This window comes from Lepisma saccharinum, chromosome 20 (assembly GCF_977018435.1).
Source record: "Lepisma saccharinum chromosome 20, izLepSacc3.1, whole genome shotgun sequence".
Taxonomy (NCBI): Eukaryota; Metazoa; Arthropoda; class Insecta; order Zygentoma; family Lepismatidae; genus Lepisma; species Lepisma saccharinum.
Genome location: NC_139248.1, coordinates 70651526 through 70676667, shown reverse-complemented (window position 1 = coordinate 70676667; position 25142 = coordinate 70651526). Strand labels below are relative to the sequence as shown.

Below are 25142 nucleotides of genomic sequence, written 5' to 3'. Positions count from 1 at the left end.
TTTACGCTTGCTGATTTTCTCTCCTGGACCGGAATTGAATTTAATCAAAATTCCTGGACCTTTAACAACCCTGTTTATAGACTTATGGGACGCTCTAGACGAAAGCGCAGGCGCAGCGTTTTGTTTAGGGTAAGTTTCCGGTTGGTGGTCAGCAGAAGGCACGTCCTTCTGGCAGAAGTACTGCTGATACTGTTACTGATTTTAATCACATTGTAAGAACAGTTAAGGCACACTCATCTTGTGCATGTTGCTTCATATCGCTCTCTGTTAACGTTATAATACATTTCCCGACGCCTATGCCCCCGAAATCGGAAACGTGCGAGTTTTCTTAAGTCAACTTTATGCACAAGAAGGCTAATCGAGACTGGGCCTACAGTTTAAAGTGGTATTCGAACTACTATGTGCATCCACGCCTTGATTACAAGATAACGGCGTTACCAGTACGGTTTTGGGGCAGCTCAAATGTGCCTTCATGACATGCATTATGTGTGAGTGTGTGTCTGTGTGTGTGTGTGTGTGTTTGAGAGCGCGCATTATTGGGGTGATCCGTTTACCAGTCCCTTCCCGTTTACAATGATCGTGTATTGAACACTCCGCCAAGAAATCCGGCTGTAATAAATTCTTATCGCAAGAGTTGCTGCACACGGTGAATACCTCTTAAAATGCAATCCAAGTATATAACTTAGCGATAAGAGTTTACTATATTACAATAAATAACCAGTCTTGAAAACAAGGATCTTGTGAGAAAACGAAAAATAAGCCGTATATATACTTCAGTTTGAACAGCTCTTGCCACACGTCATGAAGTTTTATGTCGTGTGTTAATCTGAAAACGTTCCAAAAGGAGTAATGGTTTCCAACTGAAAGGGGTAATAGAAAAATATGTAATACAATTATGTAGAAAATAACATCCCACTAGCAAAGTTTCCAGTAATGGCAACCCAAAGGATTAATTATTGCATAATTGTGTTAGGTTGTACCTTGCTATGGTTGTTGCAGGAGGTAGGTAAATACAGGTACATAGCAAATACTTGTAACTCACAGCATGAATTAATTACAGGTTGAATTTTATGCTGTTACTCTAGTCTTATAAGTGTAAAGTAGAAAACAGTTTTGAAATAAAATAACATCAAATGGAAATATTTACTTCTCACTTCGGTATAATTTTGTATTGCAGATGTTATATAGACAGAAGTAAATTCCACAACATAATAACTAATACATTTCTAGAGTAAGTCAAAGAACTGTTTCGACTCATATATTTTCGTGTTTGTACAAGGGAGAGTCAAATGTAAACCTTAATTACTTTTTGTTTATCTAGTAGATTTCTGTTTGTAGGGTTGCACAAGTTTTCTGCATTTTAGCACCTACATATTGCTGATCTACACACAGAAAACTAAAAGCATCATATCGATTGATGCAGCAGAATGCATCGATTGATGCACTAAAGTGTGTTTTATGTGTTCTTCAAAGAATCAATTCACATTTGATGCATTTGGGGCATTTTTGTATGTCGTGAAAGAAACACCAAAGTGCATCATTTGATTCAAGTGAGGATTCCTTTCAGTCGAGATGCACTTCAATGCATCAGTTGATGTTCCTTGATGCACCTTTCTGCATCTTTTTGGATGATGCACTTAAACGTTTGGTCTCAGCTACAGAATTTATGAAGCTCAGGGAAACGTTTAAGTCCACCATCCAAAAAGATGCAGGAAGGTGCATTAAAATGCATCAAAGTGCATCAAAACGCATTAACTGATGCATTGAAGTGCATCTCGACTGAAAGGAATCCTCACTTGAATCAAATGATGCACTTTGGTGTTTCTTTCACGACATACAAAAATGCACCCAAATGCATCAAATGTGAATCTGATTCTTTGAAGAACCCATAAAACACACTTCAGTGCATCAATCGATATGATACATTTAGTTCTCCGAGTGTACATACATTTTCAAGTTTGAGTTAGTGCCTGTGTATCTCAAGAAGAATCAGTCTTTGGAGTCCACGTGCAGTCACTTTTATGAGCCACTGCGAAGGCCTTCCCACCCATCTGCCTGCGAACTGAAGTCATTGTCGAACTTTCTCCTCCATTAGTAAACTTGCTGGTGTGGTAAGCATGTACACCTATATTGAATTTTCATATGCCGAAAAAATTCTGTCACTTCTAGGCTGACAGAGGGCAAGAAACCACTCGTCTTCAATGGTGCTAGAGGAGGCGCCATATTTAAAGTAACAAAAATGGCGTTTTGAAGCTGACTTGATTAGTGTTTCAGCCTTGAGGTCGTTTTGTAAATAACAGTTGATACCTCACGTAAATTTGAGCTGTATACAATTTGTCCGACAATTTCTATTGGACTTTTAATGTTTTCATTTGACTCCCATAGTGTTTGTGTAGTGCTTACAATTTGAAAACTTTTCGTGGATCTTATACTTTGCAAAATTTTGAGAGTGATGTTTGCAATATTCCTAAATGACACACAAAGGACGTCTTTTGTATTGACCTAGATAAGTTTGTTGACTGATTGATTTGGTTTATTTTACTTCGCTTTACTGATCCTTTTGCCTAATCGTGAAGATGAGGATGAGTGATGAAAGGTCACTCACAAAGAAGACCCACGGCAAGGCCGGGATTCGAACCCGAACAGCTCAAATTTTCTTGCTCAATTCTGCTTCTCTTCGCAACTTTGGCTTCCTACAGAGCTACATAGCTAAAGCTGTAGTATCCAATACAAGTGTGCTCACCTCGCCATTTTGGTAGTTTGCCAATTTTCAATCATCGTCTTAGCGAGTGAATGTTGTTAGGAGAGTGGTCGAAAATCCCCTAATATCTTGGATGGGAGCGATTCAATCCTGCAGAAAGTAACATATGTCACAGTGAGCTTATTACCTTCAAATAGTATTCATCAACTTCCTGTAAAGTAGGAAGAACATTTCACAATATAAAACACAAGATATCCTATCGAAAATCCGCAAACATATTTTCTGGTTATTTGTAATATCAATACAAATCATTACATTTGCAAGTGGTGAAGGAAATTGAAATAAGTTCATATCCACTGCATAGTTTGGCTCCTTTAACACTTTTGGTGCCATTTTAAGAACCTATTACTATTATTATTATTGGCTAGTCTACTTGTTATACCTTAATGCCTATAAATCTGCTCCCTGTGAATGACTGGCTTAGATTTTGTTAACTTTTTCATGTTCCTCTTTGTTTTACTAGGTCTCTGAGGCTTCTAAGCTGTTGAAATGTGGTAAGTTTCTGCACAGTAACCAATGTAGCGTTACCAAATACTTGCACAGTTCGTTTAAAAAATGGATGCAATGCAAAAACAGAAAACAAAACTCACAATTACACGCACAATGGCATCGCTGTTTGATCTGTTGGAAGTTATATCCGCGGGCGATATACAGGGTGTCAAAATGATGGACCCGATTTCAGACATTTATTCTGTGAAATATAATAAACAAATGTTATTGTGAGACATGTTCTAAGAAAGGTAAACTGTCAAAGTTTATTTCAAACAAATCACAAGTGAGCATCTCGCGTATCATGGCACACATCTAGCCGATAGTCTGTCTCCTGCCAAACCTTGTGTAGCATGTTGCAGTCAATATCAGCAATGGCTGCTGTGATGCGGGCACGCAGGTCATCCAATGTTGTTGGAAGTGGTGGTACGTAAACATGATCCTTGACAAAACCCCACATGAAGATATCACATGGGGATAAGTCGGGGGAACGAGGTGGCCAATGAAGGAGAGGTCGATCCTCCAGAGATGCACGGCCTATCCAACGTTGTTCCAATGCCCCATTGAGATGGTCCCGAACCCGTAGGTAGTTCTCTTCGATATTTGGTACGGAAATGCCGTTGCACACTAATCACAGACTTCACATGATAATCAAGCACACAGAAAGATCTCTGTTCTCCAGTCAACGCCATTTTCCTGTTCGCTGCTCGCTGCTGACGCCTAGCGGAAGAAAGTGGAAACACTGCGTGGAAACTAAACTTTGAAAGTTAACCTTTCGGAGCGCATGTCTCACAATAACATATGCTTATTAGATTTTACAGAATAAATCTCTGTAATCGGGTCCATCATTTTGACTTACCCTGTACAATAATGTATACTTGCAGTGCGATTTGGGTTACCTATCTGAATGCTTTAATGCCTCCTGTAACCACTTACTGTACAATCCAAGTTAATCAAATGATGAAAATAACTAACAATATTTGCATTGTAAGGTAAAAGGACTTAAATTACCATTGCCGTAATTCACCTTCGATTGAAATTACTATAGCTACAAGCTTTAGCACACCTAAACATTTGTGATTATCTCTCACTGGGATGTCGGAAATGTGTTGAATGTTATTGGGATAGATGCCGTATGCTTATTATTAAAACAAATAATTTTGGATTTGTTTTCACTAAGAGTTAATCCTGCATTGTAGAACCATTCTCATATGGTGATGATTAATCTCTGCATTTTTATTACGCCTTGGGTCTCATCATCTGTAGTACTATAAAAACAAAAATCATCTGCGTATTGTACTATCTGGAATGGATAAAGACGTAAGCCGTGTATTTCATTAGTGTAAATATTAAATAATAAAGGCCTCAATGGTGCACCTTGAGGAATTCCCATTCAAGTAAAGCGAGGTCCACTAAGTTTCTCTTAGAACCATCCATACATCTTTGTGTTGGAATATAGGTTTCATATAATTAACGATAGTTGGGGGTGAATATCAAGGTTTTCTAATTTATTCCAGAGCATATGTAAATTATTTGAATCATATGCTTTTTCTACATCTATAAAAATACGGTAACAGTATGATCTATTAATTTTGTTATTTTGAATTGCAGCGCTTAGGATAGCTATTGCATCTTGACTGCCATAATTGATCCTAAAGCCAAGTTGAGTAAAATAAAAGAAACGGCGACGTTCTAATGTCCAGGTAATGTAAAGGATAGGAGTTCGCAGGTCACCTTGTGCATGGACTCTAGTGGCGCCGCTAAGAAATTCTCAACTTCTCCCCGAACTAAAATCTTGAAGAAGTGACTGCCGTAGGTGGATCCAGAATTTTGTGCGAGGGGCACAGATATGTTGAAAGCATATGATAGAAACGCATCGTCAAATTTCTCCCCATACTGACACAGCCTCATACGTAGCTATATGTACGCGCGTTACAATATTCACGTCAGGACAATTACAGCGGCTTGTTTTAAGGCCAATTGGTAGTCTGATAAATTAATCGGAATTGGGCCTTCAAAGTGGAATCTGAACTTCCACCAGGAAACTAACCAACGACCTTTTGATTATAAGGTGATAACAATGATTACAGAAAGGGATAAGCTTGAGAATTCATCAGGTGAAACTCCCATGAACATTGGAAGTATTGATCTCTCCTTTTGCGTCCATCGTTTAATATTGCCTTGTGACGAAAAAGTCCCGGATTTGATTTCCAGTGTCGGCTTATTAAGTGACTAGTACATGATTGATTGATTTGCCGTTTGAAGTCCACTTTATGCACAGTAAGGCTAATCGGGACTGGACCTACAGTTTAAAGTGGATCCGTGACTAGTACATCTAGACCCGATTAATGTATACGAGATTCTTTCTCTGTGTAATAAACACTTTGCGAGTTAAGCTTTTTGCTTTGGAGAGGATATGTATTCAGTGGCGTATTTATGATTTCATTTCGAGAGGAGGTTTTTTTGGGGGTATGCAAATTTGTATCTGTTAGCAATCAGTAAACTAAACTATTCCCTTGCGATTGCATCTTAGAACATAGGTTCTAACCTAGGTCAATAAATTGTTATGATAAGATTTTCACGTAATTTGGAAACACTTAGTACATTTACATTCTAAGAAAACCCCAATTCACACACAAAAAAGAGCTACAAACTAACCACCCCGAAAATTTGACCAAATTTCTATTGCCAAGTTCAAACTTAACGCAAGTTGCTTGTGAACACTTTAATATATGTAAAATATCAGGAAACCTAAGTGGAAAACTACTTCCTTTGGCTCGGTGAGTTGTTCACTTGAAGAATGGTGTCATGTTTTAATCCACAAGGCTGCTGTACTTTTCGGCATGGAAATCTTTGATAACTGGATCATGAATGGACACGAATGATTTTTCAATTGTGTTTGTCACATAGTTAAGAAATGGTGCACTGTATGCTTTCAATTCAATTTTCCTTGAGGCGAATAACAGCATTCCTGATAGTGGTAAAATTAATTTTCTTATGCCGGAGATAAAATTGTTTGTGGAGGGTGAATCCCGGCATCCCCCTCGTTAATTCGCACATTGCTGATAAAAGATCGAACGAACATTTTTCGTTGCAATAGATATATTAATCCTAATATTAATACGTAATTATTATTATTATAATTATGCTATCAATAATTTTTAAATACTTAAACGTACGGCCATGCAATTAGGCGCGTGGCAGAAGTTCGCGCTGTTGCCACGTCGGAGCACAACCCCGTGTGTTCTGAGGTTTAAGAGAATGAAAGATCTCCTTGTAGGAGATTTTTGTATTAGGGTAAATCAAAAAGTAAAGGCAATTTTCACATAACATCTATATTTCCACACAAGAAGAAGAACTACACATATAACTTTTCCACATATGCCCCCTGCACGGCAATGCACTTTTGGTATCGTGGAATCAGCTTCTGTATCCCGTCCGCGAAGAAGGTTTTTGGTTGGACACGAAGTCACGTCTGCACCGCCTGCTGGACCTCGTCATCTGATCTGAACCGATGACCACGCAGCTTTAAAGCGGTCCACCCACTCATACACCTTTCGTTTAGTCATGGTGCTTGCTCCATACTGCGCTAACAGCCGTCGGTGGATGTCTGTCGGTTTGACTTCCTTCGACCACAGAAAGCGCACTACGACACTCTGTTCCTCGATGGTGCATTCGTGGAGCGGTGCGTCTATACGTGTGACCTTTTTGCTCCGCAACACTCGACTGAATGGGGCAGTGATGGATACTTCTACTTCCACGTCACTCCAAGTATACACGTGGTGACGTCAGACACACCCAGTCTTCGTTTATTCTTGCGAAAACACAAAATTGCCTTTAGTTTTTGATTTACCTAGTAATTCACGTGAAACAAACTGACAGTATTTGCTCCAAAGGTCAGGGATGACACAAAAGTGCCCCGGAGAGAGGCTCGAAGTAGGCACACAGCGACTTCTGTCCCGCTCTCGCTTTGCTTTTCCCACATGTGGCACCAGCGCAATTCTGTCCAGCCGCCTATTTCCATGACCGCGCGTTTAGCCTTCCATTTTGGGAGCGGCAAGTGTCTCTTCCCGCTAACGTGCCAACGACCACTGCACCGGCGATATTGACGAGAGCGTTTCTTCCGCAGAGTGCGGCATCCACAAAGACAAGCGGAGGATCGTGAACGGGAAGCCGGCAGACGAGAACGAGTTCCCGTGGGTCGCCCTCATCATCAAGAACGGAAACATCCACTGCGCAGGGAGCATCATCAACGACCGCTATGTGCTCACGGCGGGGCACTGCGTCTACAAGTGAGTGTTCTCGGATTAAAAATTATGGCGAGTTTGGACTCCCATTAAAAATTAACCGTCACGCCTGTACCACAGACAAGGGTATATACTCTATCCTGAGAATCTCTGCATAACGGTAGCGAAAGCAAGTAGGTGGAGCGAAGCAGTACGTGCTGCTGCAAAGGCTGGTAGCTGCATTCGCTTTCCCCCTCGACGCAATCCCGCTCCCTCTCACGTGTTCATGGTCGATCCCTCTAGAGTCACTACTTGAGAAGAGACTTGCGTTTGTTCGCTCGATCCAGAGATTCCTGGGACAGAATATACATAAAAAACAATGCAATTAACAATTCTGCGTTAATCTATTGTAACTATTTTTTTTCGAATATGCCTTCGATTTTTTATTGTCGTGAGAAGAAAAAAGTGCCGTTTTTTTGTATTCCAAAGGATCGCTCTCTTTGAAATTCTATAACTAAAAAAATTGTGGTCAGATCGTGATGAAATTTAGTTTTAAACACAATTTCTAATTCTTCGATTCTCTTAAATCGACCAAAAAAAGGCTGTTATCAGTTATGTGAAACAACTTTTCTTAGTATTGCATAGTCCTACAAACATGATTTTGTTCTTGTTTTGAAGCTCCTTGCGTTGTTTTTAAAACCAGTTATTTTTGTCAATTCACACTGGGAAACAGTTGATGCTGACCCTGCTAAGCCCACTCTGAAAGGAGGTGCATGACTTAAACAGATAAAAACTTGTAGCGTTTTTGGGTAACCTTCAAGTGAAAATTCAGAAAACTACATTAATACTTCATTGTTTTTATAACTTTTTTTTATTTTTTTTATTACTAACTTTATAACTTCAGTAGTTCAAACCAGTAAACAACGGTAAAAAATAATAATAAAGGTGCCCTGTGCGTGTGCACACATACCATGAAGGCACATGGGGTGATGTGGAGGTGTAGAACTCAATATTATACAAAAGAAAGGGGCTTGAATTATTCGACTCCTCTGTTCTAATTTATGAACAAATTGAGCTTTCACGTTGAGAGGGAAAATTACTTTTAGATAATTTTTTGAAAATTTAAGCCATTTCTTAAATAATTTTAAGGTCACCAACTACCGAGCACTACATTCTGGCCCCGTCTACGTAGTTCGCTTCATTTTTTGGCACTAGAAGTAGTGCAGGTATATCCCGGTGTCAGGCTGGTGCAAGGAAATGACGTTCGACCAAGTAGACGAATAACGGTTTCAAGTTCAGAAGATTAAACAAATGCCTGTCTTCTACTTTAAAGTTAGTTCTTTTGATTAGTTAGCACGCACCACGTGACATACGCTCCAGAAGGTAGTGCAAACAAACGGTGCAGACACCAAATACGAGGGACATTCCGAAAGTAAGTTTCGTCATTTTTTTCACAGGGAAGCTGTATTACAAAGTGAGAAAACACATTGCCATAACAAAAGTCAATCTTTCCTGAATTGACGATGCGAGGAGCCAGAGCAGAGGAGCGATGGCGCATGCGCAGAATGCCGAAGAATAGAGATAAGCAGTAGACCGACGCGCCCGAGCTCATTCGCTCTGGGACGCGAAGGGTGTCATTGGTTTGATTACCTTACTACAGGGACCGTCAATGCGGCACGATATTGCCACACACTAAACAAACTGAAGTCCGCCATTCGACGTAAGAGACCAGGGCTCTTGAGTCGAGGGGTTTTGTTCTTGGACGACAATGCAAGACCCCACAGAGCAAGGGTCACTGCAGAACACATTCTTCGTCTGGGATGAGTGAGATTGAATCACCCGGCCTACAGCCCTGATCTTACCCCATTACACCTTCTTCTTGCGTTGAAGTCAGCACTATCGGGACGTCACTTCGAAAGCAACGAAGAGGTGCAACAGGCAGCGAAGAACTTCCTTAAATCGCTGGGCACCGATTTTTACCAGGAATTCTTCTTGAAATTGATTTCACGGTACGACAAATATATCAATGTTGGTGGCGACTATGTGGAAAAATAGCCAAGATATTGTATTTTGTTATGACATTGTTTTCTTACGTTCGTAATAAAGCTTCTCTGTGAAAACAAAATTACGAAACTTACTTTCGGCACGTCCCTCGTACACTACTTGACAGCAAATCAAGGAAGTAGACGAGTCGGTGTTGCACCGTGTAACCAACTAGACGCGTGAGTGCAGAAAGAGTCAAAAAGTGCAGCGAACTAGACGCGGCTATTATTAATGAGAGACTTTCATAGCACAACACCTCTTCCAGGATGAAGCTGAAGGAGATCCGCGTAGTGCTGGCTGCCCACGACCTCAAGAAGAAGACGAGGAACGCCACGACGCCGCTGGTGAAGCCCCAGAAGTTCATCCTCCACAAGAACTACATCAGCAGGGAGGACCACGACTTCCACGACGTAGCCCTCATCAGACTCAAGGGAAGGATCAAGTTCAACGACCGCATCATGCCCGTCTGCCTCCCCCCGATGAGTAAGCGGCCGTTTTACATTCATTCATTTTACTTCACTTTTCTGCCACTTTCGGCTAATCGCGCAGATGAGGATGAATGGTGATAAGATACAGCGGAGGGCTGGAGTAGTTAGAGCACCGGATTTGTAGTAAAAATGACAGGTCCATCAGCAAAAGAAATTTCATCTGAATACGAAACGTTGTGTCAGAATAAGGATAGTTGAAAGCACTAGACAATGGATAATGTCCAATTAACATTGCATGCTAATCTACAACCATTGTCACTAACATTCAGATAATTATTAATTCTAGTATTAATAACTTTGCCAGCGACTGTAAATATGTTGCAGTTAATTTAAATGTACGAGGCAGCAACAGGTGACATTGATTGATATGATTTATTTTACTTCGCTTTTCTGCCTCTTTTAGCTAATCGCGAAGATGAGGATGAGTAGTGATAAGATGATGTGCGAACTGACAATCACACACATGAATGGACAATACAACGCTGGGTCTACAGAGGATTATACTGGCTGTGGGGCGAGACGCCAGAGCCTCGTTGGCCTCCAACACTGTAGTTACAGCGTTCAACGTGAAAGCGAGGTTGACATTTGGGTGTCCCATACAAAGTGAAACTTGGCATTGTGGACTTTGAAGCCCATTTTATCGGGATTGGAACTACGATTAAAAGTGAACAACTGTGCATTGTTCTCCGGGGATGGAACCCGAAACCCAAAACGATAGTGTTGCAACTACATGATAAGAGAATGGGCGAGACTTCTTATCTGGAGGGATCACAAGAGACTGTAGGTGACTTTTCTTATGTTTTAGCCATATCATTACGTCATGGGAAGTTGAATATTTGTGGTTTGAGCAACATACGGTGAGTCACATAATTATTCGGACAGATAATATTTCTGAATATTTACTGACGTAGTCGTGATATAATACGATGATAAATGTTTAATATTTATTTAACAAACAAAACACAATATGAGCACACTGTTAATTATCTTCAATTATGTTTAATATAATATATTAGTAGAATATTTTCATTAAACAAAACAAACATTTTTTGTGGGTTAAACAAAATTATTCGGACACATGGAAGGAGAAACAGGAAAACACGCTTCAAAATCAACGAACAGAAATGTCAGTATCTGGTAGGCATCCCTTTCATTTTTAACACCTCGGATAAACGATTTGGCATACTTTCTACGAATTTTCTGGTGTACACTGGCGACATGTTGGCCCATTCATGTTGAAGTCTTTCCTTGTGGTCTGCCTTCGAGGTTATAGGTGTTTTCCTCACTTCTTTCTCCAACTTACACTAGAGGTGCTCAATGACGTTCAAGTCTGGAGACTGCGGTGGAGGATGGAGCACTTTTGGGCAGTTGTACAATAACCATTCTTGTACTACGCGGGAAGTGTGCTTCGGGTCATTATCTTGATAAAACATAAAGTTACAAAGAATGCCCATCATTTCAGCACTAGTCTTTAGTTTTGACTTCAAAATGTCAAGGTAACGGTACCTGTCCATTGTCTGTTCGATGAAAGCCAATTTACCAACGCCTTGGGCCGACATGCAACCCCAAACCATTACGTGACCACCCCCGTGCTTCACTGTTGCTTGCAAATTTTTCCCTCGGAGCTCCTCATTTGGTTTACGCCACACTGTTACCCTCCCATCTGACTCACAAATATTCAATTTACTCTCGTCAGTGAAAATTACCCGATTCCACCATGTCTGATCCTTTCCTAAGTGTTCCTTTGCGAACACCAGTCTTTTTGTCCTGTTTGGCTTACTTACAAATGGCTTTCTCCTGGCTACACGGCCATGATAGTTTGCCCTTCTGAGCACTCTTCGTATAGTTTCAGGATGACTATGCTTTCCACACTCCTCAGCTACCTCAGCACACACCATTGGAGCACTCATCTTTGGTTTTTTTTTAAATTTCCCTCACGATTACTGTCTCTGCTCTGGGGAAAAAATTCTTGGTCTCCCTGTATGACCGCGGGACTCGATCCTGTCTTCATCTTTAAATCGCTTAATAATATCTGCAACTGTACTTTTATCATTTTCAACATTGAGACAATTGCACGGTAAGTTTTACCCTTAGCGTGGTGCCATATCACTAACTGACGTTGTTCAAATGAACTTTCCTTTCCTCTTCGCCCCATTTCTACATAGAAAATGTTCTTATATCACAACTTTGTTAAACAAAACGCGATCGTAATTGCTATAGAAACCTACAGGAAACCAGAGTTAATATATATGAACAGAGTATCAATCAATCCGTAAATCAAAATTGTCACTGTATCGCAAACTTACGTTAACATTTACTATGTGTCCGAATAATTTTGTGGCACTATTTTTGCAACGGTAGGGATTCATCCTTCGTTATACTGTTGCTGATGTTCTTTTTTTTTAACTTTTTATCGTCCAATTTTGTGCTAAACATGACATTTTTTAAACGAAAATCAACTTCAAAGCTGTACACAGATTTCACTCCCTTCCCGCTCTTAAACGTTAGAAATTTACTGTGTGTCCGAATAATTATGTGACTCACTGTAACTGTTCTTGGAACTTCTCTCCTTATCGTATAGAAATTCGAGGCGAGAGATACAAAGTCCTATATAATAGAACAGAAAAGGGGGGCGACGGTCTTTGAGACTTGTTGAGACGAGAACGTGACGCGTTCTTTCAGTCAAAGGAACATGATCATTTAACAAAAACACAATAAAAATGATCACATGAAGACTCGTGGCATTCACGTGATGCCTCTCAGGGTATTGCGTAATAATATATCTGTTCGTTCGTCAAATAAAAATGAAAGTCACGTATCCACTAAGAGAAAAGAAGTATATTTTACTTCTTACCAAAAGAAATACTTATATGCATAAATCCATTTCACTCAAAAAAATAACAATTTACTTGACCACTCTATTCAACTCAAAAAGCCAGAACTCCAAAGTAAAGACAAAACACAATCGTAATTCCCATGGCAACAGCTCTTACAAGGTATGTATATACAGGTCAGTCACTATCCTGACATTATCAGTGATAGGTTTAAATATTACATACCACAAGAATCACAAAATAAATAACAGAGATTAAGATTAATAACAATAAACATTTGTAGAATAAGAAATAAAATTAACAACAATATCAAGGGGAAAGGACGTGTCAAACGAGAGTTAGTGCCGGAGACTCTCGGTCAAGTTCGAAACTTTGGATAACTAAAATGGATGGTCCTTGAAACAAAATTTACTCCATGCTAGGAATATAAATTATTATTTAGAGACAAGTGGTATTTTTATACAAAATAGTAACTGCAATTTCATCATAACATCACCCATCTTCATAATCGCGATTAGCCAAAACTGACGTAAAAATAGCCTAATCCAACCAATCAATCATACTCCGTATAGCAATAAAATTTGTGTTGAGACAACTCCGATTTGTTCTGTACTGTGCTGGAAATTAGAACATTTGATCGTTTCCTTCCAGATTCCGACCCATCCAACAAGGTTGCGACCATTGCTGGGTGGGGCCGAACAGGGGTCCTGGACGACCCCTCGTACATCCTCCTGAAAGCGGACGTGGACACCATGTCGCAGGAGAAGTGCCTCGAGGTGTCCTATTACGAGAAGGAGGATGTCTTGGAGGACAACTTCTGCGCCAGGCGGGAGGGAACGGACTCTTGCGCGGTAAGCTTTATGCTTCATCCTTCCACTGCACAGCTCATAACGACTGTTAGGAGCAGTGTGAGAATTAACGGTGGGGAATACCGGGGACCCCCCTCCCCACAAGAAAATTATCCCCGGTAAAATATATGTTTATCCCTGCAATGGATGTTTTTATCCCCCTCAAAGAAAATGGAGCTGAAAGCATATAGTATACAATTTCTTAAATGTGTAACGAACAGAATTGAAAAATCATTCCTGTCTATTAATGATTATTTTTCTTGTAGTCTACGGTTAAGAGAAGAGAGAGGGAATTAAGAAGAGAAAAGTGAAATATGCAATATACCGTGCGTTCATTTCGATCTTCAGCCGAAAGATCGGGAGAAGCGTGGCGCGCGGCGCTGACGGAGATGCCGACATTTGCGGCATGTAATGCCCGCTTGTTTTTATGGACGTATGCAGACATTTATATAAATATTGCAAAACGAGCACTAACCTGTGTTATAAGAGTACGGTTTTAATTTTAGTAGCTTAGTGGCTGTATGTGCTGATGATTTTGACACGCCCATTTCCTGTGAAACACGGCGTAGAGGTTTGTTTGGAGAACGTTCTAACGCTGTACCAATTTCATCGAGTTTTGCTTCGGTTAGAATCCGTCGTTTTTGCTTAGGTGTTTTAAATTTAACTATCCAGTTTCTCGTAATTTAAGGACAAGATGTCTAACCGTATCTCTATGTGGAGGTGAAACGCCTCGGAATTTCTGTACAAATTGCCTACACACGTCTCGACACGAGTCTATTTTCACGTAAGTGTCATACATAAAAGTTATTTGTTCTAACGCGAACCTTGCGGCTGGCATTCCAATCGTCTCACTGACACAACACACATACACAATGCAATGACACAAAAAAGTAACGGCAAGTAACCAAGAATAACACTCTTGCGCACAGTACGAAATTAACACGCATATGGTTTACATCTGCTCTCCACCATATTCACAGCTCTGTCTTCATCTAGTCGCGAAGGAACAAAAAACTCGAACTCGGAGATTTCGGATTACAAGGAAGCTCACGAAAACCATTGACTTTTAACGGTTTCGTCTGCAGCGTAATCTTGATACAGTGTTGCATAATCGAAACCTCCAAACGATCCCCATCGACATAAAACTCTTTCAAGGACATAAACTTAAGCAGGACGTTACTGGTCAAAACTATGATTAAAATGTTTTATTATATGTGGCTCTTAACATCGTTTCTAAAGCATATTTATTTGTGTATATAAGGGCAGAACTTGGATGAATTACAGAAGAACTTTTGCGTGTTATAACACAGGTTGGTGCTCGTTTTGCAATATTTATATAAATGTCTGCATATGTTCATAAAAATAAGCGGGCATTACAGGCCGCAAACGTCGGCATCTCCGTCAGCGCCGCCCGCCACGCTTCTCCCGATCTCTCGGCTGAAGATCGAAATGAACGCACGGTACAAAGAGAAAGGGAAGATAGAGAAAAACAACGTAAGAGAGTATAACATAGAAGGAAATGAAGAAACGACACAGAGCAAGAAATAAACAAAAAACAAGAAGAAGAGAGAAAGAGAGGGTATTGAATAGAAATAATGAAGGCAGATTAAAAATGCAGAGAAAGATAAGAGTTCGAGAAAGGAGACAGAGAGGATTAAGTAGAAGAGACGACATAGACAGAAACACAAACACAGAAGACAGAACGGGAGAGAAGTAAGAAAGACAAAAGAAGGGAGGAACATAAAAGTGAGACAGAATAAAGGAGAGAATGTTACAGACATATTTCCTATTTTTTAAGCTTTAGGTTATTTTTCGTTTTACATCAGTTTTCGCGTTTTACGTCTTTTTCTGGTCTTTTTTTCTTTCTTGCGTAATTGCAAAAGAAAACGCAATGTAATTGCATTATTAGCCAGGAACTGACATTCATCGCCTTGATGTCCGTAACGATGAAAACAAGAATTCTATCGCCACGCGTTTGTAGGAGCAAAGCAAAATGCCGCTCGACATTACCTACTGCAATAATTCTGAATAAGGTTAGATCTTTACAGATGTTTATACCTGAAGTTCACTTACATCTTGTAATTTCAGTTCCGACATTACAAAAGTAAGAACTGTGCCATCTGTCATATCCTGAAATAAAGACAACATTTTACAGATCATTTTTAGGTCATCAAAATCCGGCCTCTATTAATTACACTTTAAGAACTCAAAGAATGTAAAACACACTAAAAATTACGCGAAGTTCTCCACAAATACATCTGCAATTACGACGCGTACAACTCCGTTGCGCGTCGTTCTCGTGCTCTGCTCACACACACTGCGCATGCGCAGACTAGGCTTTTAAAAATTCGAGACGAGACGAGATTGACCATGTGTCATAAGACAAACGAATATTTTCGAGACAAGACAGCATTTGCACGAGACTCCACGAGACGAGACAGGCCAAAGTCTCGTCTCGTTGGCAACACTAGCGCAGACTTTCATGGCAACAAGATAATGCAAATGACAATTTGGCCGGGCCAGGTTTCGATCCTGGCACCCCTGGAGTCGAAGCACGCTGTGGTAACCACTACGCCACGAAGGTCTAAATAAATTTAGACTGATTAGATAACACAAAAACAAATACAATGTAACAGCCAATACCTGTCCAGGGCTCGGATCCAAACCTTCGGCAACGAGATCGCGGCCTCAGCCAATGAGGCGGTGTTTGCAACTTGATCTGCTGGAATTATTAGCTAAGAGATTGTTGCCAACTTGAAATCAGCGTTGCCAACATCTGAAAAATTGAAAACCATACCCGTATATTTTGTATCCTGGTAGAGTTTTTGAATCGCGCGTGTGTGGGCGGGGAGAGGTGCACTGTAACATGTGGATCAAAATTAAAACATAGCGAGAAAACAAAAAATGGGGAAGGGGAGGCGTGTGCTCGACTTCAACAACGCCGCAATGGAGAGATACAGTATAGTCCACGCGTTTACTTCGTTAACGTCGAAAACTAAAATTAAACCGCCGCCACAAACGTGGGTGGGTATTAATAGTGGGCGAGATGTTTTCGTCCAATCACACTCAACCTTCAGCCAATGGGCGCAGCTGCCATTCTGCTCGTCTACTCCACGTGGAGTCTCAGTCACATGACTGCGGATACGCTGTTGCCGTAGTTTGCAACTTCAATATAGATACCGTGGGAAGGTTCTTGTGCGCGGAGGGACAAGGTGGCGTAGAGTAGATGTGGATAGTAGACGTGTGGCAACACTGTGCGTTGAATGTGGTTGTTGGAGCTCGTGGGCGCGCTCCGTGGACTTCAAAGCCAGCCGGTCGTTAACGTAGCTAGCGCGTCGACTATACCCTAACTATTCCTTCCAGGAGTATAAAGTCTGTCTGAAAAAGTGTCTTACGGCGGTGAAGAAGAGAAAACAGAATACTTCTATTTGCTTGTTCCGAAGTAATGAGTCTTGAGGGGAGGGACTAACCGCGAACGGGATCAAGCGCCAAACGACACAACCGCGAAACCTAACAAAGGATTAAACGCGAAAGGAACAAGAGTGAAACTGAACAAGCACGAAGGAACAAGCGCGAAAGGATTAAACGCGAAACGGATCAAGCGATAACGGAACAAATGCGAACGTGGTAATAAGCGCGAAAGGATTTACAGCTAAATGGATAAATCGCGAAACCAAAATTAAAAACGGGAGTAGCGCAAAAGGAAAAACAACGAAACTGATTAAGCGCGAAAATTTCACTTTCTCTCTTAATCCCTTTCGCGGATGTTCTACTGACCCACGCAACTTTTAGGCTTGTAATTTACAAAAGACAAGACGGTCTGACGGCTTGTGTCCCTATCTGCCCGTGCCGATGTACACTTCTGTTGGGTCCCTAGCCACGTGAACATCCAGGGGAACGAAGCAGCTGATGCTGCCGCCAAGTCTGCTGATGCGGACGGCGATGTTCTCGTCCACCTTTTGCCAGCTAGCGACCTGCAGAACATGTTCCGTTGTCGCCTTCATGAGACTTGGCAGGCCGAGTGGGATACGGAAACGGGGAACAAGCTTCACGTTATTAAGCCCACCACAGGTGCTTGGCGTTCCTCGTCCCGTCCCTCTCGGCGAGAAGAAGTCACTCTAACTCGCATGCGTCTAGGACACAGCCGTCTTTCACATAGTCACTTGCTGCAAGGGCTGGACCCTCCGTTATGTCGTGTTTGTAATGTTACTTTAAGCATTCGACACATTATCGTGGAATGTGTCGATCTTGCTTACCTCCGGCAGATTTTTAACATTTCCGGCTGTTTGTCATCCCTCTTGGGTGATGACAGCATCATTTTATCAAATGTTTTTAGTTTTTTACGAAGAGCTGGACTCTTCCACCGTCTGTAAGGAGGTTTTTAGTTTGGTTGTTCAGACTTTTTAATGTGTTGTGTTTGTCTCGTGCAGGTCTTTTTACAACCTTGCACTTTTAATGTTTTCCCAAGGGGCTATTTACACCCCTTTTTAAGATTTTAGTCAGAATTTTAGATAAGGGGCTACTTCCCCGTATACATTGAAGGGTGCAAAATGGCCTTTAGTGCCGACGCACCCAAACAATTTTTAAATCAATCCAATCCAATCCAATCCAACAAGATGGTCTGAGTCAATCTCTCAACCAGAAATATACGTATCACATTCACAAAATATTCTACTACTTCACTGTGCACACTCTTATAAGCAAGCTATGATAATGTCTCTCAAAATGTGTGTATACCTTTGAAGACAGGAACATTAGGTCATATTGCCAGCCAGTAAACAGAATCATTAATTTAGGAAGAAAAATCAATGTGCTTTGATTCAACATTTGTTAAAAATTAGCTTTCTCGTTTCTCAACTACAATGTCCAACCCTTTAATATACAGATTTTACGATAATCATTTGCAAATCTTTCAAGTTCACAGTCAGAAAAAAACAACTTCATAGACTATGGTCAAAGAAGTGTATATAATACTGAATATGATCTGGTGCATTGAAGGAATTCCATATAACAATTGTCAATGAACATTGTGGAAATTAAATCTGAACAATAAAGCAACACAAGGATAATATTAATTCCTCTTTTTTCAAACACCTTATCGTTTTGATGAAAGAAAGCATTTGACAATTTTGGTCAGGCAGCAAATACTTCGTTCCGTAACAAAATACTTTAAATTTGCAAATCGAAATCATAATTTTCGAAGCACACAGTATGGAAATCTTGCAATAAACTAGACATCACTAGGCATCACTCTACCAGTACTTACCTTTCAAGCAGCCAAACTGCAAAACTTACGTTACTGTCAGAAAGGGCTTCTACTTACGCACTTTCGGGGTCGAATTTCTCAGCCCTTGGCTGAACCTCGCCCACTTAATAAAGAAAAATTATTATTATTATTGATTCATTCATTTGGAGTTTTTAAGTCCACTTTATGCACAGTAAGGCTAATCGGGACTGGACCTACAGTTTAAAGTTGGATCTGAATCACTATGCGCCTCCATCAAACCCTTTTAAGTATTCAGAGATTATAATGGGAGTACGTCGAGACAAATAATTATCTTTCGTAAAATTCACGCTAACACATGCAACCCTGATCATAAAAGACAATATAGCGATCTCCCCACCGACGTTCCCGGGTTCGAGTCCCGACCTGACCCTTTTTAATGTCCTTCCATCTATTTTATCTAAACATCCATCATCCCCACCGTCGCGAATAGTCAAGTGTCATAAAAGCGACGCAAAGGAACAAAAATAGAAATACAAAAATACAATGCAACAAAATGCTCCTCGTCTTACTTAATGGTGAATACTATCATAATGATTCAAGTAAAACGCATGGGAAAGTTAAAGAAGCTATGATTAACGTCATGAAAAAAATGATGTGCAAGCCAAAATGCAATTAGATAGGAAAAGTGTTGCATTTTCGTTATGGTTTTACGTCTCGAATTGGAATCGGTTTTTATCACGACACGATTCCCGTTACACTTATTAAGTTTAGCAATATTTTATTACATCATCTTTTCCTTTGAGTCGATGATATGCGCACACAGAACTCAAAACGTGTCAATAGACATAAATATGTTGACTCCAATAACACATTAGTGTGCATAAACTGCAAATGATGCACTTTTTGGTGTCAAAATACACACAGAAATGCACAAAAGGACACTTTTATCAGCTTGTGTTCATTTAATGCACTAAATATGCATCAGGCGTGACATTTTTACGTAGTCATCGCAAAATTTGCAGAATGTCAGGGTAGTAATTTCAACCTGGTGAGAGGACGCAATATCTTTTCCGTGGTAAACAAGTAAACGGCAAGGTCAAGGTCTTTTCCAATTTCAATGCTCGCTGCAATATCAAAGATCTTACGACGACAAACCACACATGCTGTACCATGCGATGAAAATTTGTAATTAAATGTAACAAAATTACATGCATGAATTACAAAGTAAAATAGGTGTAATTCATTTAAAGCGTCTTACCTTACTTGCATGTAAACTCGGGCCTCCTTATGAATTACTGTTGTCTTTCCTTTAACCAAAATACGATATCTTGTTCCGGTTCCCCCATAGTAGCTTACTGCTAATAATATTAACTTAATGTACTTCCTGTACAATGAAACACGAATAACCACAGCGTAAACAACACCAACACTTGCACAAAAAACACGCCTTTTCACTCATATTTTTGTAACAACGCTACGACGAGTGGACTGCCGAGATCAACCGAGTGCTGCCGAACATAGTCGAATTCAGGGACGGCTATGCCCAGCCAACAGCATTACACGCATTAGGAAGCGAAGCTGGAGGGTTGGGTCCGAGTAGTATTGGGCTCTCGTTTTGATGCGCTAAGCTAAGCGAGTTTCTTCTCTGTTCCTCAGCGATGTGGCTTCAACTTCCCGTGATTCTATTACGATGCCTTGAAAATCGAACATCCAGTCTAGATCAGAAACAGAAACATAACCGCTGGTACCCGTTTCACTGCTATACGATTTGATCAAGGTATCGCGCGTATTCACAACGAAAAAGACCTTCCTTCTTCTGTTTACTAGCGGGCTGTTACGCTGATGCGCCACTGAGTGGTAAGAGGAAGAACTTGGTTAAATTCTAGGGTGTTCTGGAAAAAGCACTTAATCAAAAGATGCAATTTTACAGCGAACAGTTGTTTATGCTTATTCTTTTAATATCAAACATTGTAGACATGTAGCTACTGTTTAGAATCTTTAGACATACCGAATAGAAAATTATACTTATATTTTATTTAAAAGATTTAGTGCGACTTAAATGAACTCGACAGAAAATCGCAGTTTGTGACTTATTGTCATTTCCCGAACATCCTAACAGTTACAACACACGTACGCTTATACATGCACGCCTAAGTTTTCCCCTTCCCAAATTACATTCACAACAATTTAAAACAACTTCTAAATTTCCAACCATACGTTTCATTTTTCTGGAAAGATTTCTTACCATTATACATAGATATCTGGCCTTTGCTGGCATCTTGATTGGTGGACTGCTAACAATCACAATTATTAAATCACAAAATCTTGTATTCAAGTTCAATATTAACATTGATTTCTAATTATTTTCAAATCATTATTTTTGTTTACTTTATCCATCGTCGGAATTAATCTAAGAAATAGAAAGGGGCGTACACGATTTGGTTTATTATTGGCGCGTCAGCACATTGGCTATTTACGCCAGTCGCTTAATCTTCCGGCACTCGCGCTGTTGTAAAAAGTACAACAATGTATAATTTTTAAAAGTAAAACGAGAAGCTTGGTCACCAACAATGGATTCCACCAACGTATTCAGTTGTTGGTCCTTCCTCATAGTTACTGCTAAATATGTGGTTTTATTAGTCACTCGTTTATTTGCAACAGAAGAATGAAGCAGTGAATGTGTGTTCAGTAGAGATTAGAAATATCTTACCTAAAACTTGTCTGACAGTTTTTAGAGTATATTTTGTTTCACCTTTTTATTTTATTCAATGATTACTAGTATTCGCGATTGATAGAATTAGTGTAAAAAGCATTAATAAATATTAAGAAAATAAAAGAAAATACTTTATTGAAGTATTACAATTGTATGACTGAAAATAGAGAGTGTTGTAAAAAATGCAACGCGTGAGTGCTCATGTGACAGAAATAAGCGCGAGTGCCAGAAGGTTAATACAGAAACAAACCCCTATAATTTTTTTTTAAAAAAAAGCAGACAGGCCCTTACCAAGAAAAAATATCCTCTAAAAATTAACTCGCCTTGTTAAATTGAGATCAACTCGGAAACTGAAAGCAAACTGTTATCCGAGGACTACAGTAGTTAGAAGTTTAGGCGGTAAGGGGGCACTCGGAACGACTGATTGATTGATTTATATATTCTGGGCACTTCAGCACATAAGCTATTTCGGTCCCTAAAAAGAAAAGAAAATGTATCTTAAAAACTGCCTTACACAATAATTCATTCATTCACTACTAAACAAGAACTAGAAGTTTATTGTCTGCGAGGACTAAATACCCTTACTTATTAGAAGCAGAGGCTGTAAAGGAGCATTCAGTACACACAAGGACAAACACAGGACAACCACAGCCCTACGGAGGATTCTACTGGCTGTGAGTCCAGACGCCAGAGCCTCGTTGGCCTGCAAGAAGCCGTTACCAGGATGTCCAACGTGGAAGTGAGGTTGACTTTTGGGTGTCAGGGAAAGGTGGCCTTCTGGAAAGGCACCGGAATGTTACGGCTTATCGAAATATCAAATGAAAAGTCGGACTGCACACATAAATTACTAATTAATAATTTTCTCATATTGACTATTTCCAGGGCGACAGTGGCGGACCCATCATGTATAAAGTTCCGGGAACCAAGAGGAAAATGCAACAAATAGGTAAGAAAGATTCTCCGCAATCTTATCAAAAACTGGATGTAATGCGTTCGTTCGTTCGTCCTTCCTCTCGCGAGGCAAACTATCAAACCAAAGAGAACAGTCTTGTTATTTACAGACTGTACTGAAGTGCTGCATGTTTGTTGCTAGTTGTGAAATAAGTTTATTGATGTTTTAAAGCATTACTGCAAAGATTTCCTTACAATTTCCGATCTACCCTTCTTGAGAAGAACAAGTTCATACTTGCTTCTAGTTTTTGTAGACGAGAGAGTACACACTTAATCCAGAAACATAGGCGTAGCTACGGAGTGTGCCGGGTGTGCCTAGGCACACCCTAATGGGCTGCTTTATCAAAGAGAATTAAAGACAGATATTTCAATAAGAGAGAAAATAAGCGACAGTTTGTAAGAAGTTGAAAATGTCATTACTTGGTACAAACGTGTGCATTATCGCTGATGAAACGAGTGTCTATAGATTTTCGATTTTTTGATGTCATTTGGAGAAAGAAGATATTTACTACATTCTACTCTGTACTACAGCGCATTTCTTCTATACCTGTCGCAAGCTGCACGTGTGAGGCTGCTTTCTCCAAGCTTACCCAAGTTAAAACTAAATTAAGAGCAACTCGGAAGCAGGATAGATTGGAAGCCCTGCTCTTGCTATTTGTGGAACAGGAAAAAGCTTAGTCTATTGATGAAATTGAAGTTATTGATGAGTTTAAGAACATTGTACCTTTTGACAGACGTCAATTGTTTTAGATGACATGTATTTTGATGTATTTGTTTGTAACATTTATGAACATTTTGTGTGTGTGTCATATCTATGCAATTTGATTTTTCTACTAGATATATTAAGAAATTTTCAACACGGTCATTTAGTGAATATTCCTTTACAAACATCAGTGCAGTTAAAGAGCCAAGTAATTGTGTTGCAAAATATGCTATGAAAAAAGCACAAGACCTCATTTTTTTCTTTGTGCACACCCAAATATAAAGTTCTAGCTACGCCTATGTCCTAGAAATACTCTCTAGTCCTTATGTTGATTAACGAGACGTGCGTTTTACTTCCAGGCATCGTCTCCTGGGGGAATCTGTGCGCAGAGGAGGTGTATCCAGGAGTGTACGTGAAACTCTCAATGTACATTTCATGGATTGCCAAGAACACCAAAGACGCTTCATATTGCAAGCGATAGGAAAAATATATATGTAGATAAATCATCGGCGAAATTGCAAAGCATAAAATATTATGAAAGTATTGCATTTGAATTGTGTCTATGAATACGAAATACAGGAAAATTCAGTTTCTTATGAATTAGAAACTGAACTGGGATGTGAAATATTTAATGTATTTTCTTTCTGTATGTAAATTTGTCTTCGAATCTTATTGATGCATGCTTAACAGTACTTTTATGATAATATATATAGTGTGCGAATTAACGGGGGGAGGGGGTTCCGGGGATTTCCCTCCCATAAAAGAATGTATCCCCGGCAGAAGAAAATTTAACTTATTCCTGCTAGGGATGTTTTTCCCCCAAAGAAAATAGAATTGAAAGCATGCAGTACGCCATTTCTTAACCATGGAATATGCACCACCGTTAAATGATAAAATATCAGATCATAGCAAGAGTAGATTTTATGTAAATTGTGTACAAATTATTTCGGAAAAAAGGAGGAAAAAAATAAGTGTTCATTAGGTAGCAATGTCTCTTTATGGGAAGAAAAAATAAAGTAAAATTTTATGTAACTGCTCGAAAGTTTACATGTGTAAAAGAAATGAACTTCTTAAATAATTATTATATCATAAGATTCAATGACCTAGGTTAGGGCTGCTACTTTAGTTTATTGACCGGTAATATACAAAAAAACCTATCCCAGAAAATAAATGACAAATACGTCACTGAATGGACTTCCCTCCCAAAAAATAAAGCTTAATTCGCACACAGATGTTAATATAAACTATAATTCCATGTGAATATAAACCACTATTGGGGCATTCCAACGTTACCTGTGTAACACTTTACACACAAAATTTGAGGTTCTTCACATGAGATTGAATTAAAATATTCATAATGAAGTGATATCACAGAATTAGTATGTTGTGTTGTCTGCTAACAAATGAAAAAAACTTGAGTATGATAGCATAGGCTGAATTCATGAAAAACATATGTGCAAATTATGTGCATTCACAAATATCTAAACCTTAATGTAAATAAAAACAACAATTTTCATACTAATTCATTTTGTTATTGAAGTAGGACCACTTTTCGTGGAATGGCCCGATTGGTAATTGTTTCAAGACTGTTTCGGAATATCTCAGCATACCCACATATTGCACACGCTCACACTGTACAAAGGGAAAGCTTCAATAACAAAGCCTCCTAGACATTTTTACAGCAGTTAAAACTCTGTATGGTGCATTTGTTTCGTGCTTGAATCATAAACTATTTTAAATTTCAACAACCTACTAGTCTGTCAGCTTCATTTGTTTCTGTGCAATAAAGAAAATTTAATTTATTCTTGTACTTATATGTTCCTCTGTTTATTTTTAATCCCTGCTGACAACAATTGGAA

At 39.6% G+C, this 25142-nt stretch overlaps 1 protein-coding gene and 1 long non-coding RNA gene across 2 annotated transcripts in view; one reads left to right on the top strand and one right to left on the bottom strand.

Moving 5' to 3' along the window:
* The window catches only part of LOC146003333 (uncharacterized), a 399672-nt gene that overhangs the window by 218792 nt on the left and 155738 nt on the right, over positions 1-25142 (bottom strand). The gene's annotated exons all lie outside the window — the stretch shown is intronic.
* On the top strand, positions 761-25079 carry LOC146003694 (venom serine protease 34-like). The gene is made up of 7 exons (XM_083142061.1): positions 761-1002; positions 3225-3255; positions 7380-7542; positions 9785-10002; positions 13493-13692; positions 22512-22575; positions 23643-25079. The coding sequence occupies exons 1-7, from the start codon at positions 934-936 to the stop codon at positions 23762-23764; spliced, it is 867 nt and encodes a 288-aa protein (XP_082998187.1). The 5' UTR covers positions 761-933; the 3' UTR covers positions 23765-25079.

Coding starts and splice junctions, on each gene's coding strand:
- LOC146003694 (XM_083142061.1), top strand. CDS start 934: ATGGCAACCCAAAGGATTAATTATTGCATAATTGTGTTAGGTTGTACC. Junction 3,256..7,379: donor TTCTAAGCTGTTGAAATGTG/GTAAGTTTCTGC, acceptor TTTCTTCCGCAG/AGTGCGGCATCCACAAAGAC. Junction 13,693..22,511: donor AGGGAACGGACTCTTGCGCG/GTAAGCTTTATG, acceptor GACTATTTCCAG/GGCGACAGTGGCGGACCCAT.